This window comes from Lepeophtheirus salmonis, chromosome 13 (assembly GCF_016086655.4).
Source record: "Lepeophtheirus salmonis chromosome 13, UVic_Lsal_1.4, whole genome shotgun sequence".
Lineage (NCBI taxonomy): Eukaryota > Metazoa > Arthropoda > Copepoda > Siphonostomatoida > Caligidae > Lepeophtheirus > Lepeophtheirus salmonis.
The window spans coordinates 17491918-17516537 of NC_052143.2; the positions used below are offsets into that span (position 1 = coordinate 17491918).

General features: G+C 29.6%; 2 protein-coding genes across 3 annotated transcripts in view; both read right to left on the reverse strand.

The window, feature by feature from the left end:
* Positions 1 to 2598: 2598 nt before the first annotated feature.
* On the reverse strand, positions 2599 to 21118 carry LOC121128520 (proton channel OtopLc). 2 transcript variants are annotated; one of them, XM_040724102.2, is made up of 9 exons: positions 20959 to 21118; positions 6948 to 7217; positions 6633 to 6895; positions 6242 to 6563; positions 5842 to 6176; positions 5667 to 5781; positions 5336 to 5605; positions 5116 to 5265; positions 2599 to 2958 (listed from the first exon to the last, which is right to left on the reverse strand). In XM_040724102.2, the coding sequence occupies exons 1-9, from the start codon at positions 20968 to 20970 to the stop codon at positions 2800 to 2802; spliced, it is 1896 nt and encodes a 631-aa protein (XP_040580036.1). In that variant the 5' UTR covers positions 20971 to 21118; the 3' UTR covers positions 2599 to 2799. The 2 variants fall into 2 exon arrangements, with proteins under 2 accessions (XP_040580036.1, XP_040580037.1); XM_040724103.2 differs by having other exon boundaries at positions 6948 to 7214; positions 20959 to 21034.
* Positions 21119 to 22479: 1361 nt separating this feature from the next.
* The window catches only part of LOC121128654 (uncharacterized), a 74393-nt gene continuing 72252 nt past the window's right edge, over positions 22480 to 24620 (reverse strand). Inside the window, exon 2 of the mRNA XM_040724240.2 lies at positions 22480 to 23149. Within this exon, the coding sequence (XP_040580174.1) occupies positions 22820 to 23149 (330 nt within the window). The 3' untranslated portion in view covers positions 22480 to 22819. The remainder of the gene's footprint in view (positions 23150 to 24620) is intronic.

Here is a 24620-nt window from a genome sequence, read left to right on the forward strand (position 1 = left end):
AACTCTTTCACAATTTGACAGAATGTAATGTCGCAAAAAGTTTTTTTTTCCATTCTTATCCCTCGAGCTTGTGCGAAGAAAAAGCCGCCCCAAGGTCACAAAAACTCAAATTTAATGCAGCAACCCGTGCGTATAGCATTAATCCAAAGAAGTTGAGGTATATTTCAAATCAAAAGGCAAACATCACATTGTTACAAATAAAATAAAATCCCAAACAGAACACTTATATAAAAGACTTAAAACAAACACTACTTCCAGGCCAAAACGAAAACTAAAAATAAATTAAACATAAACGCACCACACTGAAAATAAAATCCTCTCTTAAAGCAAAAATCAACACGCATAATACCATTTCACGACAGTTCGCAATTATTGTCAAAATCATCAACTTCTAAGAAAACATCGTCAAAACGACCAGTGGCAATAATTCTATCAATAAAAAATCAAATGTATTTCTTGGTTCATTGCAGATCTCGACTAAAACCCCATATATTTCTCCTTGCACTTTCTAGAGCATCACATCTCGTTATAAGATGTACAGGAGACTCTGGTTCATCCCCACACAATCTGCACTGCATGAGTCATCCTCAACCGAGCCCATCCTCTTTTAATGTTTCTTCAAGGGAATATGACCAGTCACCAAACATGTTTAACCAGACATTTTTTTTTTCAGGTTTTACTGTGTTATAAGAGTTATTATGACATTTATGTCAATATTAATTTACCAAAAGTATCGAGTTCTTATTATATATATTTTAAATGTATGTGGCTCAAAACATCCACTAACATAATTTTTGACTGGGGTGGCTGGCTTTCACTATAAGTGTGCTGCAACACCATTGAATCTCTCAGAGAGAGGGGGGGGGGATACAAACCCGAAAAATCAACAAGGAAAGATCCTCTGTGAGATTCAAAAAAGTTTCTTCTCTTTGTTAGACTACAAATATTTAATTGCTGAGTAAAAATGTGTTACACTAAATAAATACAGCCTAATCGTGTTATTTGTGACGTTACACCCGCTTGTCCATGATTGGCTGCAAGTAATCAGGCCACCTTGCTAAGCTTTGATATCTTTGCTGCAGGTAACTTGGTGCACTCAGTAATAAGCTTTTGGCTTTACTGATTGTATGTCATTTGTTATTTTCTTTTCATATTTCAATATCTTATCTACTATGTTAAGCAAAATAAGAAAGTTGTCTGACGAAATCGTATAATAGGGATTCATGATAATAACGGAACGTAATGGGAGTCCGCTGCTTCAATGCATGATTTGCAATGCCAGGTTGAGCAATTCTAGTCTAGCACCGGGAAATCTGAAGGAACCCTTCCTAAAGCTGCATGAAGATCGGATATACAAGAATTTGTTCAATTATAAGTTAAGAGAGCCAGCTTCAACAGCAAACTCTTCAGACCTACAACGCTATCAACATTTTGGTGTTAGCATAATGCACCATAATTTCTTATTACAAAGAAAGCCCTGGAGATTTTCCCACCGTTTGCAACAATTTATCTTTGTGTGAAATCCTTTTCGAGGATGGTCGATATCAAAACAAAATTAAGGAACAGACTCTGTTGTATAAACCATATGAGAGTGGAACTTAACAAGGTGAACACACGTATTTCTGAACTCGTGATTCAAAGCAACGACACAAGGCCCATTGATGTGCAGCAGGTATTCATTGAGTTATGTTTTTGTGTGGAATTCATTTTTTGTTGATTTTGTTCTTTGAAAACAGTGGTTTTTTGGTGCAATAGCATCATGGCTCATATTGAGGATTTATAAAATATCTATATATGTTCTGAAGAAATCATATTTTATTTTTCCATTTATGAAGGGGTTCGGTGAATACACTGATGAAGTTCATTAATTCCAATAGGATAAGAACATCTGTTCTAGAACTTCACTTCAAGAAAATATGTTTGAACTTGTTGACAAACTGATTGTACACTTACAAGTAATAGCTACAATTTTAGTTATAACTTTTTAAGTAGCAAATGTTATACAATAACCATAAAAAAAAAATCTCGCGAAATTGTATTTGATTAAATATGATTAAACATTAAAGTTTAAAATTCCCTCACCAGATTAAGGCTTCCACTCATAAAACATTAACAAAATATACGTAAAATATTAACTGAATAATAAAGAAAAAAAAGACAGTCAACAAAGATTTTTTTTTTTACTTATTAGTCATCAGGATTATGGCCGAAGTTGGAAATTGATTTTGATCATATTTGGTACATAGTTTATATATGGTTAGAGTAAAATGTATTTAAAATTTAAGAGGTTAAAGAGTTAAATAACTGAATTTGCAGTAAGACAAAGGTTTTTCTACAGAATACCCATTCCAGTTAATATTTTATTCTACAATTCATAGAGAAATTTATTTTATTATTAATTGTAGTGCTTTGTAATAATTGATAGAAAAATACCATTTTAAAAAAAAGTATCCTTTTATATATTTCTCGCCTTTTTGAAAAACATTTAAATGAGGAAACTACCGAGATGAACGCCTGGAATAATTTCCCATAAATCAATAAAAACCTCATATTTTATAAATTATGTAAAATACGAAATAGTTGGAATTTATGCTTCTATTTTTTAAGTTCAATTCTTCTATATTTCATTATTTAATAATGCACATAAATAAATATTTTTTTTTATGGTGACAGTTCAAATTCAAATTTTAAGAAGGAAAAATAAAAAGAAGTTGACAACCAGATGACGTATTTTACCAATTCTTTATACATACAGGGCCTGATATTAATACACATATATGTTATGCATAAACTTAGACCTTACTCAACTCTTTTGAGTCGATAGCAGTTCTTCCAAAGCTCAGTCAGAACAACTGATGAATGAAATCGAAAGAAAACACAGAGGGGTAATGTAATTCGTTGAATAACTACCCAAGGAAGAAATCCATAGAATTTGGATTGATCTGGAGTAGCGTTGCCCTATAAAGAAAGAATGAAAAAATATAATTAAAAAACAAAGTTATTGGTATACAGCATATAGATAGGAAAACTATCTATGTAGTGAGGAAAATTGCGTGAATTTTGGGGATGTTAAAAAGAGAGAAAAGTAGATTTTATAAGTTTGCCTCTACGTCATAATTTTTATTTTATTCTGGAAATTGGAGACTGCGACCTCCAAAGGTTGGAATTCAATTATCTCAATCTATTAATAATAAAAAATAAATTCTTAAAAAATAATAATCCTTATTTTTTTATTGTATCCTATTCACTTGGATCCTCTTAAGTATATCGATGTGAAAAAAATAATGATGGTATCCTGATTCATAGTAGATACAAGAAAAAGTCGTAGTGCCCTTACATAACAATCTCGTTCGGTCTCATCCCTCAGTCCATTGATTACAAAGCCCCTCCTGACATATTAGAAAACATAGAAAGGCATAGCCTTCGTAAAATAGTGAGACCTTCTATCTACTTCCATGATCCTCCAATGTGGTAATTGTCGAAATATTTCAAAAATGTAAAGAACCTTCTCCTCATACTTTCATAATATATTCACCTCCCTTCACTTATTTTTTTATTATTAAAAGTTTGAGATAATTGAATTTCAACTTTTCGCTCTTTTCACTCCAATTTCGAAATAGAACAAATTTTACAATTTAATAAAAAATAAATCGAAAATTACATGATAACCCTTACAATTTTTTTTATTTTTTTTGAGGAGTGTAGCTCAGCTGCCATGCCATTTCATAAAACCAGTTGTGATAAGGGATTGTCGGGAGGAAATAAACATGGGTTGTCTTTAAAAAAAGGTACTTATTTAAAATTCAAGCACAACCCAATAAGTTCTAACCGAGAATTTAAAAAAAATGTAACCCTATTTAAAATAAAATCCTGCGGGCGCTCTTGCACAATTATTAAGAAAAATGATTAACTATTAGTAAAGATTGGACAGATTTTCATTTTCTTAGATCCAGTTTGGTTCGGATCTTAGGTATAAATATATGAGTTCTCCAATTGCGGGATCCAACATTAAAACTAGACGGATATTTGTATCCAATTTTATTAACATCTAACCCAAAGTTTATACCTTAAAAATATAATCCGGATAACAGTTAAATTTTTACTGATTCCGTAAGAATGAGTATCCTAATGTTCTTAATATTAAAACAAAATTATTAGCTATTATTGTAATTAGATTTGACAGGTATCTATTCTTCATCTCGCAACTTCTCATCTAAAAAGAAAAAAAAACCTAAAACCAATTGTACTTTGTCAATTTTTCCAACTTTGGAATTGTTAGTCAAGGTAAAGAAGAAGAAACATCGACCGCTGATAGCTAAATACAGTGTATTTTTTGTTATGTAACACCATGATAAATAACTACGGACGCTGCGTTACCATGCTGACACACAAATATGTGGTGTATTTTACAGTCAAATATGGATGTTTCTGCTTCTATTCTCATATTCAAGTTGAGGATTGGATACATCAGGTACTTTTATACTATTAGCCAATTCTTCGAAACTATGGAATAACTATTTATTGGGTGCGAAGAATTAGCTAGTTTTTAACTGAATTTAGGCTATCTTCTGTTTCTCTTATGAAAAAAGGTTTTGTGATACAATGAAAGTAAGAACGTGTGCAATACAACTGTTTATGTAGGTTTACTCCAAGCAATAGTCAAGATAAATAGATATGCTACATTTAAAATAGATTATTTTTAAACAATCATTAAGCAATACTAAAAGGTTTTTAATTTCCGATTCCGGGTATTTTAGATCTGACTCCAAAACCTTTTTTTCTCTAATGATTATGCATATGAGGAGAGCCAATAAAAATTGCTATAATAATTCATGAAAAGTAGGTAATTAATGCACAAAATGCCTACACACCTGCAGTATTTCATTAAATATTTATTAATAAATGAGCTATAGGCATTCATACCTACTGAATCTTTCTAAATTTTTGTTTTTCTAATTTATTCAAATCAACACAACACCAGTTTTTTTTGTTTTATTTCACATAATACTTTATCATCAGAAAATAGATTGATGGATATATTTATTTATCCAACCAAGCAATATTTTTTTTAATTTGTCAATAATAGTTATTTATTTAAAAAAAACATGTCAGTACCTTTTGAATCTCAAAATTATACGTAACCCAGAGAGCCAGATTACACATTAAGAGATATGTTGTTGTCTGTCGTCCAGGTTTTTCACCCTTATTTGCCTCTGAGACAACACGCTGCTTTAAATCCGCAATGAAGAGAAGCTGAATGTTCACCTAAATATATTTGAAAATATAAGTTATATTAGCTAAGAGTTTATAAATATATATTTGCATTTTCATTTACTTCCACAATCTCAAAAACGCCGTTAATGATAACAAGACTACTTGGCTCAAGGGAATCTTGATTGAGCATCCCAGCAATAACAGTAAAAGCAGCATACACAACAATCCCTGAGGCAGATATAATTGAAATAATATCGTAGTCCTTTTCACTACGAACTAAACTAAGTTTACGGGTTTGATAAAACCCAAAAATCATGGCAAGGATCATGAGTCCATTGATAAGAGTGTCCATGATGTTATTAATGAGCACAGCAAGAAGCCTGTATTTTTCCTAACAGATATATAATGTCAAATACTCTTTCATATATCAGTGCATGAAAATCGAAATGTACCTGATTAACAAGAGCAAAGTACAGAATTAAACTAATGATGAGTCCAACAAGCGATAGTAGTCCCATAAATAGTCCAACGCTGGAGGAAGACCAGTCCAAGTGATAGGGCCGATGTCTAAATTTCAAAGATAAAGGTGTGAGATAAATGTATTTAAAACATTAACCACGAACACACTTTGTGAGATCATCGGGATTCCCTTCGGATTTATCTCCTTGAAAGATAAGATAAGTGGGATTTTTCCCTATATGACTCCACATTTGATAAATGACAGCACACCCAATGATGGAGTATTCAATGATGAAAGGAAATAGGTAGATTGAGCTATGCTCAAAAGTATCTCCAATAATATCGAGTTTTTCACATTCATTTTCAGGAACCTTGTTACTATTTAAGGGATGATCCACACTACCAGATTTGAAAATCTCTTTGGCCGATTCTTTGACGAGGGTTCGAATGACCATACAAACATTGGTTGCAATAACATGCATCATTCCAAATTTAGCAATGGCCTGAAAAATATATTTGTAAAATTAATCATAATACTCCTTTGTATATTTATCTCAAATGGGCTCACTTTATTTTTATTGATGTTGATACGGCAATGAGTAAAAATAAAATACATTTGCATAAAAACGAAAATCATGTATAAAACAGGATTGATTCCCTCAAGTATTTCCCAACGAAGACACGTCTGAGGTGTTTCGAAAAAGGTGAGAAATTCAAGGCCCGCATATATTAATGTTCCAAGACCAAAAGCTACAGTACCTAATCGAAGGAATAAACATCCATGACTTTTATCATTCTCTGAGGTCATGAGTTTGACACATGTATTTCTTTGGCGCACATTATCATGTACATTTGATGAAGGCTTATTGGGGCTACAGGTCGTTGAATTTCTATTTGTAAAATATGAAAGAAAGCAAAAGGGAAAAAACGCATTAGTTTGCTTTAAAAGGTTGACTTACTCAATCCTTTTCCTCAAACTGAAATTCCTGTGATGAGGATGATCCGAGTTTACTTCCTCCAGATCCAAATTAGTGAGCTGAGACATTCTTTTGAGAAAAGCGTCGACGTTCAAGGAATCTAGACGATAGAGCTTCTTGGCATTCTTTGATGATGCTGTGTATTTAGATCGCACGACATACCCGAACAAGTATATAAAAAATATTACACTGAGACTGTATAAGTAAGTATAAAATCCATACGACTCGAAAAAATCCAATGGAACCTGGCAATTAGAGTATAATAATGGATTTAAGGATTCATATGTATAGCGTTACCTCTTTTGTGATTATTTCCGTGGATGTGAATACTAAGCAGAGAACAATGAGCATCATGGCATAAAGAGCTGACATAGTGGATAGCAAAACCTTTTTAGCCACTTCTAAGTCAGGAGGAAGAGCAAGAGCCTCCCCAATATGGTTTAACAGTTTTGACTTGGACTGTTGTTGCTGCTGAGTAAAAATGTATCTCTCAGCAACACGTCCACTAAACTTCAAAATAGCATCATTAAATATGGCAGCCGCTTGAAAATCATCTATTTCATTCTGCTAATTAGTATTGGAAAAAATTAATAATAAGAAAGAATGAAGCTCGCAGGAAAAAACTTTTTTTAACCCTCCGTTAGTAAACATCCTTTGTTATAACGCAGTTAGTGAACTAGGTAAAAACACCAAAATATAACATATTTAATTACAAGAAAAAAAAAAATCTTATAAGCATTGTATCTTTATTAGTGAAACAAAGTTGTAAGAAGAGGGAGGGAGGAATACATGTCGCTTTACTTTGATTTAGATTGGATTGTGTCAGAATGAAATGTCCATTCAAACTTTTCGTAATTTTATATAAGTTTAAAAACAATAAATTTCCCCTCCCAGTGAAAATGATTAAGTTTATAGAATTTTTTTTTTATTCTAATTTTTTTTTGCGTGTTTTGTATTACTTTTATGCATTTATTTAATTTATTGATTGATATTGATTATGTTCGCCTATTTTGATTCTAAATAAATGAAAATAATAAAAAGCAAAAATAAAATGTTAAATAGTACAACAATTAAAAATTAATGCATCATTCAAATTTTGTATCATTAATTTTTTAACTATTCCGTCCATTTTAAATACGTAAATATTATTAATATAAATAATAAATATATTAACAGCAAAAAAATACTTGTACAAATATAAGACAATGACAAAAAAATTCCTTATCAAAATATTATTTTAACAACATGAGTATGGGGGTTTGAACAAGATATGATTTGTTTTCCTTAGAGTAAAACAATTATATTTTTATTTTTAATTAACATTTCTATGAATTATTCATTATAATTTACGTGACTTATGGGGATCAAATGAGTACCTTTTAATTTTGATGAAGTTGTGTATATTATCTAAAATAATAGATTCACAATATAAATTTATTATCTACCATTGTACGTTCTAGTCTAGTAGAGGCTATAAAGGAAAGAGGCTCCATGTGTCTATCTCGAATATTTTTTTCTTATTTCTAATTCTGATTCGTTTAAAATTCGGTATATGTGCTTTTTCATCTCAGGACTGAACTGGTATAGTCTTCAGTTCTAAATAAGGACTGACATAACACTCATCCTCAATTCTCACATTGAAAAAAATAGAATCCAACAAAACAAAATGAACTACTTTTATGCAGAAAAGTGTATCTTTGATTAATTTCTTTCGAAATATACGAATAAATCCTGAACAAGGGTATATCAAAATATATAAAGAATTGTATATAAACAGAATGAATTTTTCAGGAATAACACAAAAAGCATTGGCTATAAAATGTAAATTCAATGGAAATCAAAGTATTTTAATAAGTTTTGGGTTCTATAACATCCCAGTTCACTAAAGGAGGGTTCATAAAATGGCAATATTTTAATTTCCGACAAAAAATAAGTAAAAAATATGCTTTATCATTGTTTAAAATAACTATTTAACGATCGTTACATTCTATTATATTATATATCGTTTATTTATTACAATTATGTTTGAATAGAAGTTCAATCTATTTCGTTAAATATACGGAAGTATTTATTCATTATATAAACACAACCTCGTATTATAAAAATATTCCGCAGTAAGGCAATAAGGAAATCGTCGTTGGATTAGTTAACTATTTTTATTCATAGTGACGTCATTGTGAGGATTTATTTGGGTAAATGTAAAAAATATCCATATATTAATTTTTCCATTGATTCTTTATTTATAAATACCATTTGTCAATATATTCCTTTATTTGGGATCCCAACGATTTACCTAGTGATTTGCGAATGACAGGGGCGTTTGCAGGTGGTGGGCTTGAGGGGTTGTACTCTCCCCCAAATCAAGATTTTTTTGCTATTTACTATAAAAACCAATCCTCCCATAAAATATACATATATAATCCTGTGCAGACCACTGAATCACGTCATAATCTCCTACTATTGCACTTTAATACATTTAATAGTTGGGGGTATTAACTGATTTAAATTCAGAAGAGGTTTTAAACCCAAATTTAAATTTGAGGGGTTCAATAAAATAAAATACACGGTAAATTTAACATTTTTTGGGAGGATGGAGAGTTCTTGTTACACCCCTATTGCTAAAATTTATTTATGTTGAACGTATTAATTTTCTGGCACTGATACGGGATGAGACTAGAGAGATCTAGATTCAAAAAAATAAAACTATATCACTTGGAATGTTAGTAAATATAACTGTTTAGAAATAAATTAATGAAATAATGAGACAATACTTCATTTCGAACAGTTTGGGGATGGTTGAGCTTGTGTATATGTTGAAGAGGAATTTATTTTTTGCTTCAAATCCTCATTAAAAATCACTATGACATGAATGATATTAATTGAAGGATTTACAACACTTTGGATGAGCACAATGCCATAATTAAAAATTCCACAGACGATCGATTATTAATAGGATAGTTTTTGAGTAATATTATTAATATACAGGTATTATGTGGCACATTATAAAGTTCAAATGCCAAAGTTACTTTACTCATAAATACAAAGTAGCTATGTAATTTTAATGTATCAAACTCCCGTAAAGCATTACTGGAATCAGCCATATTTTGTGGTATAAAAATCGTGAGACAACAAAAAAACACATACGACATACAAACTATAATATATTATTTAAAGGAATTAATAGAATTTAGAAAACAAAGTGTTGAAGATCTTAAAACTAAAAAACTTGTAAGTAATATTTTTTGTGCAGACGTCTTTTTTGTGTAGTTGTATTAATCAAATTGAGTGAGTTGAAGGCGTATTTTTGCCTTTTTGTATGAACAAAAAGTGTTTAAGTGCTAAAAATCCCTTTTTTCGTCGTTATTTTTGGTTAACGGTGTATTGAAGGTAATTTTATGAGAGTCAAAAGTTGTCTCCAGAGGTCTCTAGGATAAAGCAACTCATTGTTGTTGATTATTATTTTCCTCTTTGGGAGAGTGTTTATATTCATTTCAAATGTCAATAATATCTAAGCAAGAGAGAATGAGAAATCTAACGAAACCTCAAACAAAAAGTACTTTATCGGATGAACGTCGAAGGAGGAAAAAATAAATGCTTTAGCATTTTTGTATGAAAAATGTTATTCTGATTAACTTTAGTCATCAAATTAATTACTTATAAGACAATCAGGATTATTTGGATGGATTTTTTTTCACTGAACATACGAATATATGGATCTGAGTCAACTCATAGTTCCATTTAACTATTTATTCATTGGGATATCCATCATTTTCAGTGATCTCATCTCGCTAAAAAAGGTTCTTGCGCCTTACTCGGTGGATATCATTTAATTTAATGGAAGTATCAGTGCATAACAAACAACTTATATCTATGAATTTGACCCCATTTATAAGGCTGAATTATTTCTGTTATTCTAAACACTTCATCCTCGCTTCCGATTTCATTATTACTTGTGTGTCGTTTCTGTCATTGGAAAAAAAGTAGAAGACGATCCTGGACCATGAAGTGAATATGGTCCTCTTTTCTAGATATATCTATCAGCAAAGCCGCAAAACATATTCAGCTATCTTATTATCTACATGTATGCATAAATAGTTTTTACGTTATAAATATGTTAATAAATTATCAGTTATCTTATAACTTCAGTGGAGCTATATTGGAAAATATGAATTTTGTTTAACATATTTTGAGAGTTAGTGAGTAAGAAGTCATTTTCTGAATTACTAAATCAATTGTCATTATATTTAAATATAATTGGATTGTGAGGATATCCACATCAATATTCAATTAATAAATTACATATCACACTACATGCTAACGATGTAACAAAACTGTATATAAAAAAAAATTATTTCAGTATATTTTGACACAAAGTAATAAATTATGTTCTTTGACAATTGTAAAGCATATCAATATGACATTAATAATTGAAATAATTTTCTTACTTATCAAATGTAAGTAATGTAAGTAATGGTGTAATGCAAATATGTACTTATTTTTGTTTTTCATTGATTTAAGTTTATATTTTTATTTTGTCTTAATAGTTTAAACCAATAATATATTTGATAATTGATTAATTTTCTATGATTAGCACTTATTCCAATCTAATACTTCTAAATATCTAGGAAAGTAGTAAAAATGTAAGATTTTTGTTAGACTACTCTCATTAATCAAAGGTCAAGTGTATTTGTATCTTTCCCAAATACCGTTATTGTAACAAGGCATCAAAGTCTAAAAAAATTCAATATAGTGCTTATTTTTCTTAGCGTTTACACTTTGTTATTCAATATTTTCGTAAATTATAAAAATTATATCTTCTACAAAAAATCCAAAAAGAATATATTCACTTATTATAGTATTTAAAACTTATAGCGGAAGACTTATATTTACTATAAATTCTTGATATTGACTGTGTTGAAGAGTCATTACTTTGATTGTTTTATATTTCGTCAAATTTTCATGACAAAACAGCTAGTTTCTGAAGTAAATGATAAAATTCAAAAAGATATAAAGATAACTTATATAAAAACTAAAGAGTAAAAAAAAGATTCCAAAATTGAATAGTGGGGATTGTAAGGATGATTTATTTCATTAATTATATTGATAATGTTGTTCTTCAACCATAATAAAAATTTGCTTGTCTAATTGTATTGTATAATATTATTAATAATATTGAATCACTTGATTCAATACATTCACTACAATCAACTCTCATTTACAATAATTAACGGTAATATAAATATCAATGAAGTAAAAAAATAAGAGTGCCCCAAAGTTAATAGAAATTTAAGGTTATACACAACGCGTGTACGACTAATGTTTGACTTCCACCACGCTTTTAATATTGAGGTCCTACTAGATGAGTGGTTGCGTGTTTTGTCAAAATTTGTTTTTCTTGCCCAGAAATAGGAACGATACAATAAATTGAAAATTCTAGCAAGAGTGACGTCATAGACTATGAGTGGTTGTGTGTTTTGTCAAACTCGGCCAGTCTTTCCCCGCAGTTGGTACAATACATCAGATTGAAAATTATAGCAAGCCCGATTACATGATGGTCTTACCTTGTATTTCTATTAACCCTGAGAATGCCCCATACCCTATCTTCTCTTGCACTCTTTCTCTTCCTTTAAAGTAAGTATTATTTGCATATGGACATATTATCATACATATAAATCTGGAGTGTTTTTTAGCTGCCCGTTAATTTATAATTGGTAGTATAAAGAATAAATTTTATTTTCCTTAGCAGTTGTCATAATTATTTATTTCCTGAGTAGTAAAGATCAATTCCTAAATAGATTTAATTATATTCAAGACCTGTTTAAACGTTCGTGTGTCCTCATAAAAGACGGAGTGTAACCTGAGGATTTGTTGCGGAGTTATAATTGTATGTCTTTGTTGGACTCGATTAGAATTGGGATCGACAGTGTAGTAATTCTAGCAAATATTTGTACCATTTTTTCCTTCCTCTCTAGTCTAAGCTGATGGTAGCTGATTTAATGGAACCTCATAAACCTCATTATTCTTTCTCTCCCCTATAACATTTTTCAAATTCTTTGGGTTACCATGTTGATTTGCGGTTTCTTTTTTTAACATGCCCATTCCACACTGGATTTTTACCTTTGCATATTATATAACAGTCTTTATCTTATTATATAGAAAAAGTCGGAACTTTAAAAGAATATGTCAGCTTAACCTCTCAATAAACCTCCTTATGATGATATCAGGGAATCATTGAGGATTGATTGAATAAATTTACTCAAATGTCCTCAAGGAAAATAAAAATATTGATAGAGATGTAGCGGTTCGTGTGAACCTTATATGCTCACAATGGAAAACAGGAAATTACAGAGGCAGAAATAAAAGAAAAAGTTGAGTTGGAAGCATATGCGTACAAAAGGCTCAATAATTTTTTTTAAGAAAGACAGATTTTCTGCCCCTGGGATTCAACACATTATTAATGAAGGAAAGTTTATAACTAAACCGGTATATGTGTAAGAATATTGTCATTCACATTTTCAAAAGATTTTTGGCACACAAAGAGGCCATTTTACAAAACGAGAGGCAATTTCAACTGTTCATCTCTTCTCCAAATATATAATTTATAACTTTACAGGAAAGTATTATTAGTATGATAAAGCCTTTTGTCCAGATGGAGTCTCAGGAAAAATATATTCGAATTTTAGCGATGAATTCATTCCGTATCTTTTAAAAATTCTGATAAAATAAAATAAATACCCAAAGAATATTTTAATTACTTTTAAGACATTACACAACAGCTTGTAATTTAATTTAATCTTATATTTTATAATTATTCTACTCTATAAAAATCACCAACTAAGTCAAAACAAAGAAAGAAAGAATAGGGTATTCCATATACTTGAAGATAAATTTGCGATTGTATGACGTTTTTTGATATTTAACTGTAGGAATAAATTTAATTAATAAAAAAAAAATTATATGATATTCTGGATTTGCCAGTTTTTCTTTTTGTCCTTGTGTTGTTGACCTAATTTTAATTATACATGTAAGTTCCGTTTCTTATTTGGTTTTGTTTTTTGTTTTAATAACCAAAACATGATTATAATGTTTCCGTTGTTTTATAAATGTATTGTTCAGAATGAACAAATATATATTATACAAAATAAAAATAAACGGTCTGAGACCGTCCAGGATTGTCAGCCCGAAACAAATCTTTAATGTTTAGTACTCACTTTTTGGGCGTTAAAGAAGGTAAAATTGATCCCTCGCGACATTATTTTTTTTTCCTTTTTTAATTATTTTGTAACTAATGGTAGTATCCGGCATTCCTTAGTGTAATTAAGCGTCGTTTCAAAGATAAATTTAACTTTAATAATATAAAAGATAACTCCCTTAGAAATTCAAAGTGTACCCTTGGTTTTTCATGAGCACAATCACACGTAACTGTTCAATACTTTTATTAATACCAATATGTTCTGTCCTCAATAATATTAAGAGTTTTTGAGAGAAAAAAAGGATCATTGGATGGGTGATTTGTACTTCAGATTTATTTTTCTACCACGAATCTCTGGATTTCTCAGTGAATATCCAATGGATTTTATTAATTGATGTATTTATGGACACAACGTAAGAGCCCAGTTTCAAATTCAAATTGGGACTTTTTTCAGACTTTGCAACATACTTACATTAATCCACATTGTTAATTCTTCGATCTAAATATTTTTATGACATACATTAAGGAGCATAATATATAAAGTGCACCCCTTATACAGACAGATGACAGACAAACTTTGCCTGATTAATATAGATATAGAATAAAATATATAACTAAGTAAATTTATATTAATATGTTCGATCTTATTTTATTGAATTATGATGAAAACAAGGACATCCTTTGCAATATATCTTAAATCCTCCAAATACATATCTCATATATTTCCTTTTGCTTCATACACCATCTATATTATTACGAAAAATTCGAAAGACCGGTTCCAGGGACTGTCAGTCATAAGGACCGTTTCTAAGACTGGACTGAATAAATAAGGACCGGCACATCACTACTGTATTATATACATTGATTCTCTTTCAGTGGTTGTCATATATTTTTTATTCTTTTTTCTTGAAGAGATGATAAAGAGTTGCTAATATACATATTCCTTTATCTGTCATTTAATTTTTTTTTAAATATATATACATATCAAACAATTTTTCTCATACCTACAAAAATTATATATAGATCTCCTTTCAGTCATGGAACATTTAGAGACATATTTGAAGGATTTTTGACATAACTAAGTCCTTTGACTCTAATAATATTCAATTCGTATAAGACATAAAACTATGTTAACAAATTTACTGTCATTTAAATGTATGCATAATTATGTATAGAAATATGTCAAAGGATTTTCTAATAAGATCCATGTATTAACGGTTGTATTGAACGGGTTATTTTCTAGAAAGCAATTTCAGTGTGAGTTCAATGATGCGTGGTACTTATTAGTAATTTTAATATGGATAAGATTGTATTATTAGGCATTTTTCAAGCACTATTCTAAATATGCACTTATATACTATGAAGTAATTAATTAATGCGCATTATTAACCCTTCTGTTTTATATCTAATTAGGTATATTTTTTCTATCGTATTATTAGTCAAATAGTTATGAAATGATATAGGGAATTGAATTAAAACAATCATTTAATGTATTTCTTAAAGAACTTGAACGATTTTTTTAATAACCAATTAATGTTATATTATCAGAGTAATAATTAATAAATAAAGTTCCTTTAATTCCTTAGGACATTCATTATACGATTATTTCAAATCAATTTCCTTTTTATTACTATTCCTATTATTGTAAAATATCCCTAAACTGGTTAAAAAAGAATATAAAAAATAGTACGCGTTAAATGTTTTGTGTATTTCATTACATTAGTGAAGAAAATCCGGTGTATTTTGTTAGTCTGTCTGGGTTTTTGGAATTGGTTATCTAAAGAATGATTTTTTTTTTTCTGAGCTGTCGTCATCATTATTTGAATCCATAGTAATGAACTTAATAACCTACTACATGCAATTATATTGAAAACCTGATTGAACATTCGGGTGTGCTCCTAGAAGACAGACCTTGTAGATTTAGCAGGTGAATAAAAAATATTGACGTTTTATTAGATCAGCTACAATAAGCTGTGACGAGGAAAGAGGAGGAGAAGGAAATCACCGAGGACATTGGCAAGAATTACTCCAATGTTGATCCCCAAATATTACTCTGATTACATGAAGGACTTATAATTATTACTCCACAACAAATCCTATGGGTTACTCTCTGTTTTTTATGAGCACACACAAATCAGATTTTGAATATTGAGTAGAAAAATGTTGTTTTCTTACTTAAACTTACTATTTAAAGCTCATGTAGGAATAGTTGCATTATTTTCATCAAATCTTTCAAGCAGATTAAATATCCGGAAATCAATATTGACAAAACTATCGCAAAAGATGATTTAATTTGGAAAAAATAGGAAATTATTTAATGTTTGAGTCATTCGTTATTAAAATAAATGAACTGATAAAATTTGTTAAAAAAATTATAAAAGACCCAAATATTTTTCAAAACTGTTGAAATTTTTCTGAAATGTTTTTTTGTACAATGAGGAACCATTTTTTTAACCATTCATTTTCAAAAAAAAAAAAAAAAAAAAAAGATTTATTGTCACTTTCTTATGTTTATTTAACTGAAATTTTATGAAGAAAGATCGCTGGCAAATATTTTTTTTGAGGCCCTCCAATTTTATTTTCTTATATAAAATTAATTTTATAATTGAATAAAAAAAAGGAGATATTAGTCGTAAAACTTGAAGCAATCAATTGACGGCCCAGAATATTGAAGCCCTATTTCATATATGGTTGTAATGAGAATGGACTGGCTTAAGAGTTAAAATTACTTTGAGTCCTTTCACTTATTTTTATCAGCCATTGAATGAGACAAACATTAATTAAAGAAAAATTGTTTTGCTCAAATACATATAAAATAGTCAAATATGACAGTCCTATGTGTCAACTTGGACACAGATTCACTTTTAATGGTTGTTCTTAATTGCTTATAATATGGACATATATAGAATATGCTTGAAGGATATTAAGAAAATAACTAAATTAATAAATTCACAGTAGGGGGTTATTTATTTGGTTGCTACTTAACAAAGATATAACGCATTTTAAGAAGAGTAAATCACTTGTGTGTTGATATATATCATTATTAATACTGCATTCATATTAACAAGCCAAAAATAGTACATATATTTTTAATAAGTATAAAAATTGATAAAGTTTAATGAAAATTGAAATTTGTATCAAATTATTATAAGAGCTCGACATATTTAAAAACATGTTGAGCAGTTTGAATCCAAAGACCAAATTTTTGAAGATGTCAAAGTACAAATGAAATGTTATTATTCTATTAATAAAGATGTATGCCGTAGTAAAATATGAAATCATGGGGCGGGGATAACGTTATAGACTGAATGCTGATTGAGGTATTCGGGACTAAGTAATACGGAGAGAAATATCTGCATATTGGTGTTAGTGGTGCCAGATCTATAGGGGCCACAAAAATTATTTTATTGTGAGAACTTTATATGTCATAATCTTGGATGAAAAAATTAATTTTACTTTATTTTGAAAAAAATATTCGCTAAAATTTAGTCTTTTCTAAAAATTTAAACTCTATAGTAACAAAAAATAGTTTTTTGTCTCTTTTAAATTTTTTCTTTCGAATTTAACATTTATAAAAAACAAAATTATCAAAAAGTTCAGATCCTACAGATACCCTAATGACATAATCGTTGTATAATCTCCCCAATCGAAAATATATTCCAGCACCTTTGAGTGGTGTATATTATAGAGTTGATTTATATAAGATTTTTAATATAGGTACGTAGCAATATTTATAGGGATGTAAATTGCGTTTATTTTTTGGTTGGTCTGTATTTTTGGAATTAGTTATCTGGAGAATGAGTTTTCTTTTCCTGAGCTGTTTCCTGAACTTACTTACCTACTACAAAAATTATATTCTAAACCTTATTATTTATTTTTTAAATATATTTATTTAATCTGAACAATACAAATATGAAATTCGAAAACATTATTATCATGTTCTGGTTAAAAAGAAGAAGAAGAAGGAACGACATTTACTAAACAATTTAGTAAACAACACAAGGATAAATACAAAAAAAAAACTAAAAAAAACTGGTAAATACAGAGTTCTGATTAGTAAATCATTTATGAAGAGAGCATCTTGAGCTAGTTCTGACTAAGATTAAAACCAAGTAGTGAAACGAGGACTCACGTGATCAATAGCAGTAAAATATATTGGTGAACAAAAACTTGTTTTCTTAGCTATAGGAACGGTTCTATTATTATTTGGAGAAATACTTAAGTGTTATGAATATATCTAATATATTTTACTTTTTAGAAGATACTCATTCGAAGTCCGGATGACGGACTTACATTAACTAGAAAAGATTTTTATAATATGGAGTTGTGTTAATCCATTTATTTGTTTATTCTAGTTCAAAGATTAGGATGTCCATTCTATTTTTTATATATAATTAATGTAAAAATATATATTTTATATTAAACTATGAAGCCCAAGTTCCCACCTCTTGCAAAAATTTACCATTGTATTTTAAATTATATATTTATTATTATGATAATAATCAAAAATCATAAATGTATATTTGAAAACTCCGGCCCTTCTCTTTGGTGGGAAATTCAAAAAAGGAAAAATCGATCGAAGAATAAAATTATTTCTACTTTCCCCACAGCAGTAAATCATTTTCTGCATCCATCATCATAAAAAGACAGCTACTATTTACAAAGTTCTTTATTCAATTGCACCATATGTTTTCTTAAATAACCCATCTCTTGATATATCTATAGACTAGTACACAATTTTTTGCTTTTGAATTGAAATTATGTGCTCTTGACTGCTCTTATCTCGAAATACATGGAAATAATTACCCAAAATTTAAGAAAGTGGCCTACAAAACAGGAATTGGGCAAAGTATATTTAAATGGACTTATATGAAGTAAAAGTATTGGGCTTATATTATTTTAATTAATTTACAAGTACTTACAATTTATTTAAGTGCAAGTACCATAAAAAATAAATTTACTTATTGCTTTTACTCAATCCCATTATATTATGAGTTAGTCTACTTTTATAGGAAGTAAAATACTGGCAGTTAGCGTAGAAATTCCTTGCAAAATAAACAACTTACCCTCCAAAACGGAAAGGGTAGGTTTGAAGCTGAGAATTCCATCATGTTATTTTGTCAGATTATAATGTAAAACAAGTTTTCATTCTTTTTTAATTAACAATACTCCTAACTTACGCAACTAGATAAATAAACTCAGAATCAACAAATTTCTATAATAACATTTTATACATTACTTAAAAGTGCATATTAAATTTGACGAAAATATATTTTTAGTTTTCAAAAAATGACGAAATAAGATATCCCTACATTATTTATTAATCGTCAAAATAACTTAAGTATAAGTGATAAATTATATATCCCCAGCACACTTACACCCTCCTTGCTACAGTGAGGAACATTTCAAATATTATCAAGAATTGATAGCTAAATAAATATGGAAAATATTTTTTCAAACAACAGATATTATTTTTTAATGTAACTTTTTTCTTATTGTTAAAGTGGGTTCACTGAAGTCCTTTCGCATTCTTTAAGTACGCATAATTTTCCCCTTTTTTTAATTATTCATACAATTCATTTCACAAATTATTTTCAAAAATAAAGAAGTTACCACATAAGGATAATAATAATAATAAAAAAGCAGAAGAAATGCATGCTAAATTGTGCATAGGCATTTCAGTGAACCTACATTTAAGTTGTATATCTTCACTTCACGAAAAACTAAGTTCTTTTTTTCCTTGTAATATAAAAAGAAGAACGTTTTGTAGACTTTTAATCAGAGGTCATTTTTGGTCATTTTTCTGTACTAAAAGACATTTTTTCAATTTCAGATAAAGGTTCATACATAAAAGGCATGAACCAACAGACTATGTATATTTATTCCTTTTTTTTCTTTATGTCTTTCAAGGAGAATAATAAGGAATGATGGGACGATTCCTAAAAAAATTCGATGCCGATGCAACTTTAACAAAAATTTGGCTTGGTTTTTGGAACTTTTTTTTTTTTTTAAATTAAGAAATTATTTTTTTGGGGAAAACATTTCAAATATACAAGTACATATTTAATTTTTTTTTCAAAATTTACATTCATTACAAAAAATTAAATGTTTTGCGAAAAAATTGAAAAACCCCATTACTATTATCATAAAATTAAACTGTTTGGAAGAAAAATTTGCAAAAATATATATTTTTTTAAATTCCAAAATTAAATATTAAAGAGGTTAATTTCAAAGATATATAGTTATTCACAGAAAATTAAATTTTAATTAATATAGGTCCATGGGGAAGTCAATCACTCAACCCAAACCCTCCAGCTTCAACCTGGCCTTGAACCTGGTACTGGCCTTGATGAGGAACTCCTTGTCTATGTTGACCACTACCTTCGAAAATGGAAGCCAGCAAGTAATCAATCAACTGTGTTGTAAGCACGTTTATTTGACTATCTCTCAGGCACCCACACATCCAAGGGATTCCAATCTAGGTATCTACGACCCAACATTTCCTTTTCCCAAATCATAACGTTCTTTAAAATGTTTGTTTTTCTGGAATAAATCCAGTTCTAATTTCCTGATTTGCACCAATTTAAAATTCTAGCATGACATCGGATCTGTTAAATTCAATTTAATATCAACAACATTATTATCGAAGTATTTATACGCATCCTTAGGTGTGCAACTGGCACGGGAGTACACAATAATGGCAACACAGGGTTTGAATTTGGAGGACATCTTATTGAAATTCTATAATTATTTTTTTGTTCATTTTTGTCAGTTGAATCTGATGGGCACACTTTCAAAAACATATAAATCAGGGTTTCCAAGATATTGCAGTAAAAATTGTTCCGGATTTTAAACCCTGCATACATCTTTAGATTGTTCATGCCCTATTGTCGGCAAATATCCACTTAAAGATTAAAGCTTCTTATTATTATATCTTTTCATCTTATCAGTTGATAAAAAAAGCTCAAAATATTTGTAAGAAACGTCATTTTAAGCTATGGATTTGCTAATTAATTCATGAATTGTATTTTATTGTTATTTGCTAATGCATTAATGTAGTATTATTATTATTTATGATCAAATTACATAATTTATCAAGGTAAATAAAAGCCTTACTTTGTCACTCATTTTCCACTATAACTTATTAGCCTCACTTTCACGTTGAATTAGAAATAACAACTAAACTATGTGTGTAGACTCAGAGAAGTATTTTATTTTTATTCACAGTATAATTATAATTTGGAGACTTAACTTTTCTTCTTCTTTAATTAATGGTGAGAATATCAAATTATATCGCTTTAATAAAATCAACTCTAGAAATCATTAGAAGCTGACAGGAATTCGATGGAAAAAGTACCTTTAAATGTCTTCAAATACATATGTAAGGGTTTTGCTAATTTTGTGAAACATGGAAATAATAATATAATGTAAAGAGGTAACGCCATATTTTAGAAACTTGATATTATTGCACAAAATGACCGTTAGGTAGCAGTAAATTATGGAAGTATCCAAAATATTGGGTCCTTAGTTGAGAACACGTAGTTTTGGTCCAACCAGTGGAAATAAATAACTGCAGTTATGATTATTTGCACCGATCTTAAGGACTGTGACGTCATGAAGGCTACCTCTATGGTTGGAAATACAGTGAAAACCATCAGGTCTATTTGTCTTTTAGCCAACAAGTCCCATGTGTGACTGTCCAATAACTTCGAAAACTATACCAGCCCCAAAATATGGCTTCCACACAGACCGACTGCAATACATGTGTCTTCTACCTCTGAGGGTAGTTGAACAGGACACCAACCGAACCTCGTGAAACACTGTGACCGAGTTAAAGCAGCACATCATAATGATTTTCAACAAGTAGCCCAGGTGGTACCAGGTTGAGTGCATCTGCAACAGGCTCTTGTCCAGGCTGGAGAAGGTCATCATTACCACTGAGGGGGTGTTTACTTTGATTTGAATTCAAAGCCAGACCTTTCAAATAGTTTTTGAATTTTTGGATTAAATAAATTATTAAAGATTTTTTGCATTTTTTTGTAAATTTTTTGAAATGTGTCGAAAATATCACATTGAGCCTCTATAATCTAAACTGTTGACAAAAAAAACTTAAAAAAAAGGATATGTATTAAAGTTTAAAAGTAGAGACCATTCCATTTTGAGATGTCAAAGTCGCACAAAATGTGGCTTCATTGCAAAAATTGCTATACCTTTTGACCACATTGTAGCATGTTACATAAGAGTTATTTTTTGTTAATTTTGAGCAAAAATGATTTTATTTAGAAAGGTTTGCACTCTTTCAATTGTTTAGTTTAATTTATATTTTAGTTGTTGCTTTTTTGTCTGTCTTTTATTTCCTTTGAGTTCCTTTGAAGAAGAGGCTAGCTTGGAAATTTAATAAATTTGTGTTCATATTCCCAATTAATTTTTATATTTTCCCTGCAGAACTCCCGCACCCCACTTATAAATCATTCACTCCATTGTAATTGAACAGCAGGGGCATTCACCAATTTAATATTAATAAGGGAGACTTATCAACAAAGAACAAAAATATGCATTACGAATGGGAGTTATAAAAGTTTTAGGAGGAGGATCGTGAAATAATTAAAGACACAGTCATATATTATTTACATGCAATTTATTATTTGTTTTTTTGCTATTTTTTCAATTTTTTAATATAGTTGGTTATAGAGTAGCACCGAGTAATAAGAAGCAATATTATATCTAATTCAAGTTACACAAGATAGTTACTTTAATAGTACATAATAAAAACCATAAATACAAAAAGTTACGCAGTGTTGAAAAAATACTAATAATTCTAGATAGATAATTCAATAAATATTATTTTTTAAATAAATACTTGTGAAGGTCGTGTGCCAATAATAAAAATTATACTGATTGATGAACTAAATTATGTAGAAATAAATCAAATAAAAAAAGTCTTATGCTGAGATGTACGTAGACAACCAATTTATGCTCAAGACAATGCCCTTCCAAAAAAGACAAAGAATATAATGTAGAGACACATACTATGAAGGCATCGATGATTCGCACTGTGACTCCTACCCACGGTGGTCCAAAGATGGGGTTTATTCCCTTGACTATTGAGACTCAAAGAGGCACTGCATTCGTTTTTACCACGTATGTTTGCAATAACACAATGATAGCGTCCCAGATCTCGCTTTAGCACCGAATGAATTGTATGGCTGTATGGCTCTGAAGAGTTCTTTCCTGTTTTCAGGAGACGACGCTGTCCATTCACTTCATGATACCAGTAGAGATATTGAATGTGACATCGGGGATCCACCTTCAAAACAGAGAGAAAAAAAGAAAGCATATTAATTATGTGCCATTTTTTATACTGAATTTTATTATTAGAGACATTATTAACATGTAGAAAGTTCCGTAACTTTTATTTTGTTGATCTTTTGATGCTTTTGTGGTTCATTTAAGAAAATAAATGCATTTTCCCCCTTAAAAAAGAAAAATAGCATACACAAAAATTAGATGAAATGTATATAAGAAGTCATCATATACAGGGTGTAAAATCAAAATCCAGCGGCTCAGTTTTCTTGATTTTTTCGGCATTTATATTGACAAAATTGAGCAATGGTTTTTTTTGGTAAAATATAAACCTAGAAAATTTTTACTAATTACCCAAAACATAGCGATTGAGTCATCTTCAGAAGATTTCAAGCCTATCGTACTTTCAGAGGCAGAAGATCCATGCATTTGCCCCCCCCCACACACACATACACCTCCAAAAAGACTACAGAATCAGAAAATATAGACTGCTACAACTGGGTTTCCAAAAATATTTGGTCTCTTAGCTCCCTTGACCTAAATTTGATGGATTTTTTTGTCTGAAACTACCTTAAGTCAAAAGTCAAGAAAGGCCACTGCACCAGCAAGGGCCTTTCTCATCAACTGTTTCCGGCAAGAACTCAGATTGAACTTTAGCTTCCAGGACCTGTGAGCGGTTCAAGCCCCAAATCAAGGCTGTTATTGAAACAAACAGAAAGTACATTCCCTGAAATATATTTAACAATTCATGTATTTGCTGCTTAGTTTTCTATCATGTAAAGAAATCTTAAAAAATCACCATGTTAAAATAAATTACATAACACATGGACGGAAAAGTCAAATACTTCCCACATAGAGTATATATTTTGTCATTTCGCCTCATTCTCAGTTTGTACTAACCTTCAAAAGATAGCAGTCAAAATGTCATGACAATCTTCTCTTTAGTTTTCAGTTATTGTGCTAACTGTGAAACTAATTGTATTATTTTTTTTAAAAATGGAGCAAAACTATTTTTAGAATAATTTTATCTTTTTAGAAGGAAAAAATACTGTACAATCCAAGTAAATCCTTGAAAATAAGCATGAGTACTTTACTTCATAAAACGAAAAGAAAAAGATTTAATTTTGAACAAAAAAAACATCATGTTCTTCGTCAGGCCTGGGACTATTCAGCCCATGTGTTAGATCAAAAGCTCCGGATTTCCTTCTTATACCTTCACTTCACGTATATAGAAAAAAGAATGTTAGTTATGTCTAATTATATCAAACCCAAAAATATTAAAATAATAATTTGTCAATTGATTTACTAAAACTATATATTATTTTTTTAAATCTTACCATTGCTACCTGGGAAGTAATTAATATAATGTGTTATGTATATATATACGTAATTAATATTTTAACTGTCGAGAGATTATTAAATATTTTACTACGTGATTAAAGTTCCAATGTACAATTATTAGTAGGAGGACTTAC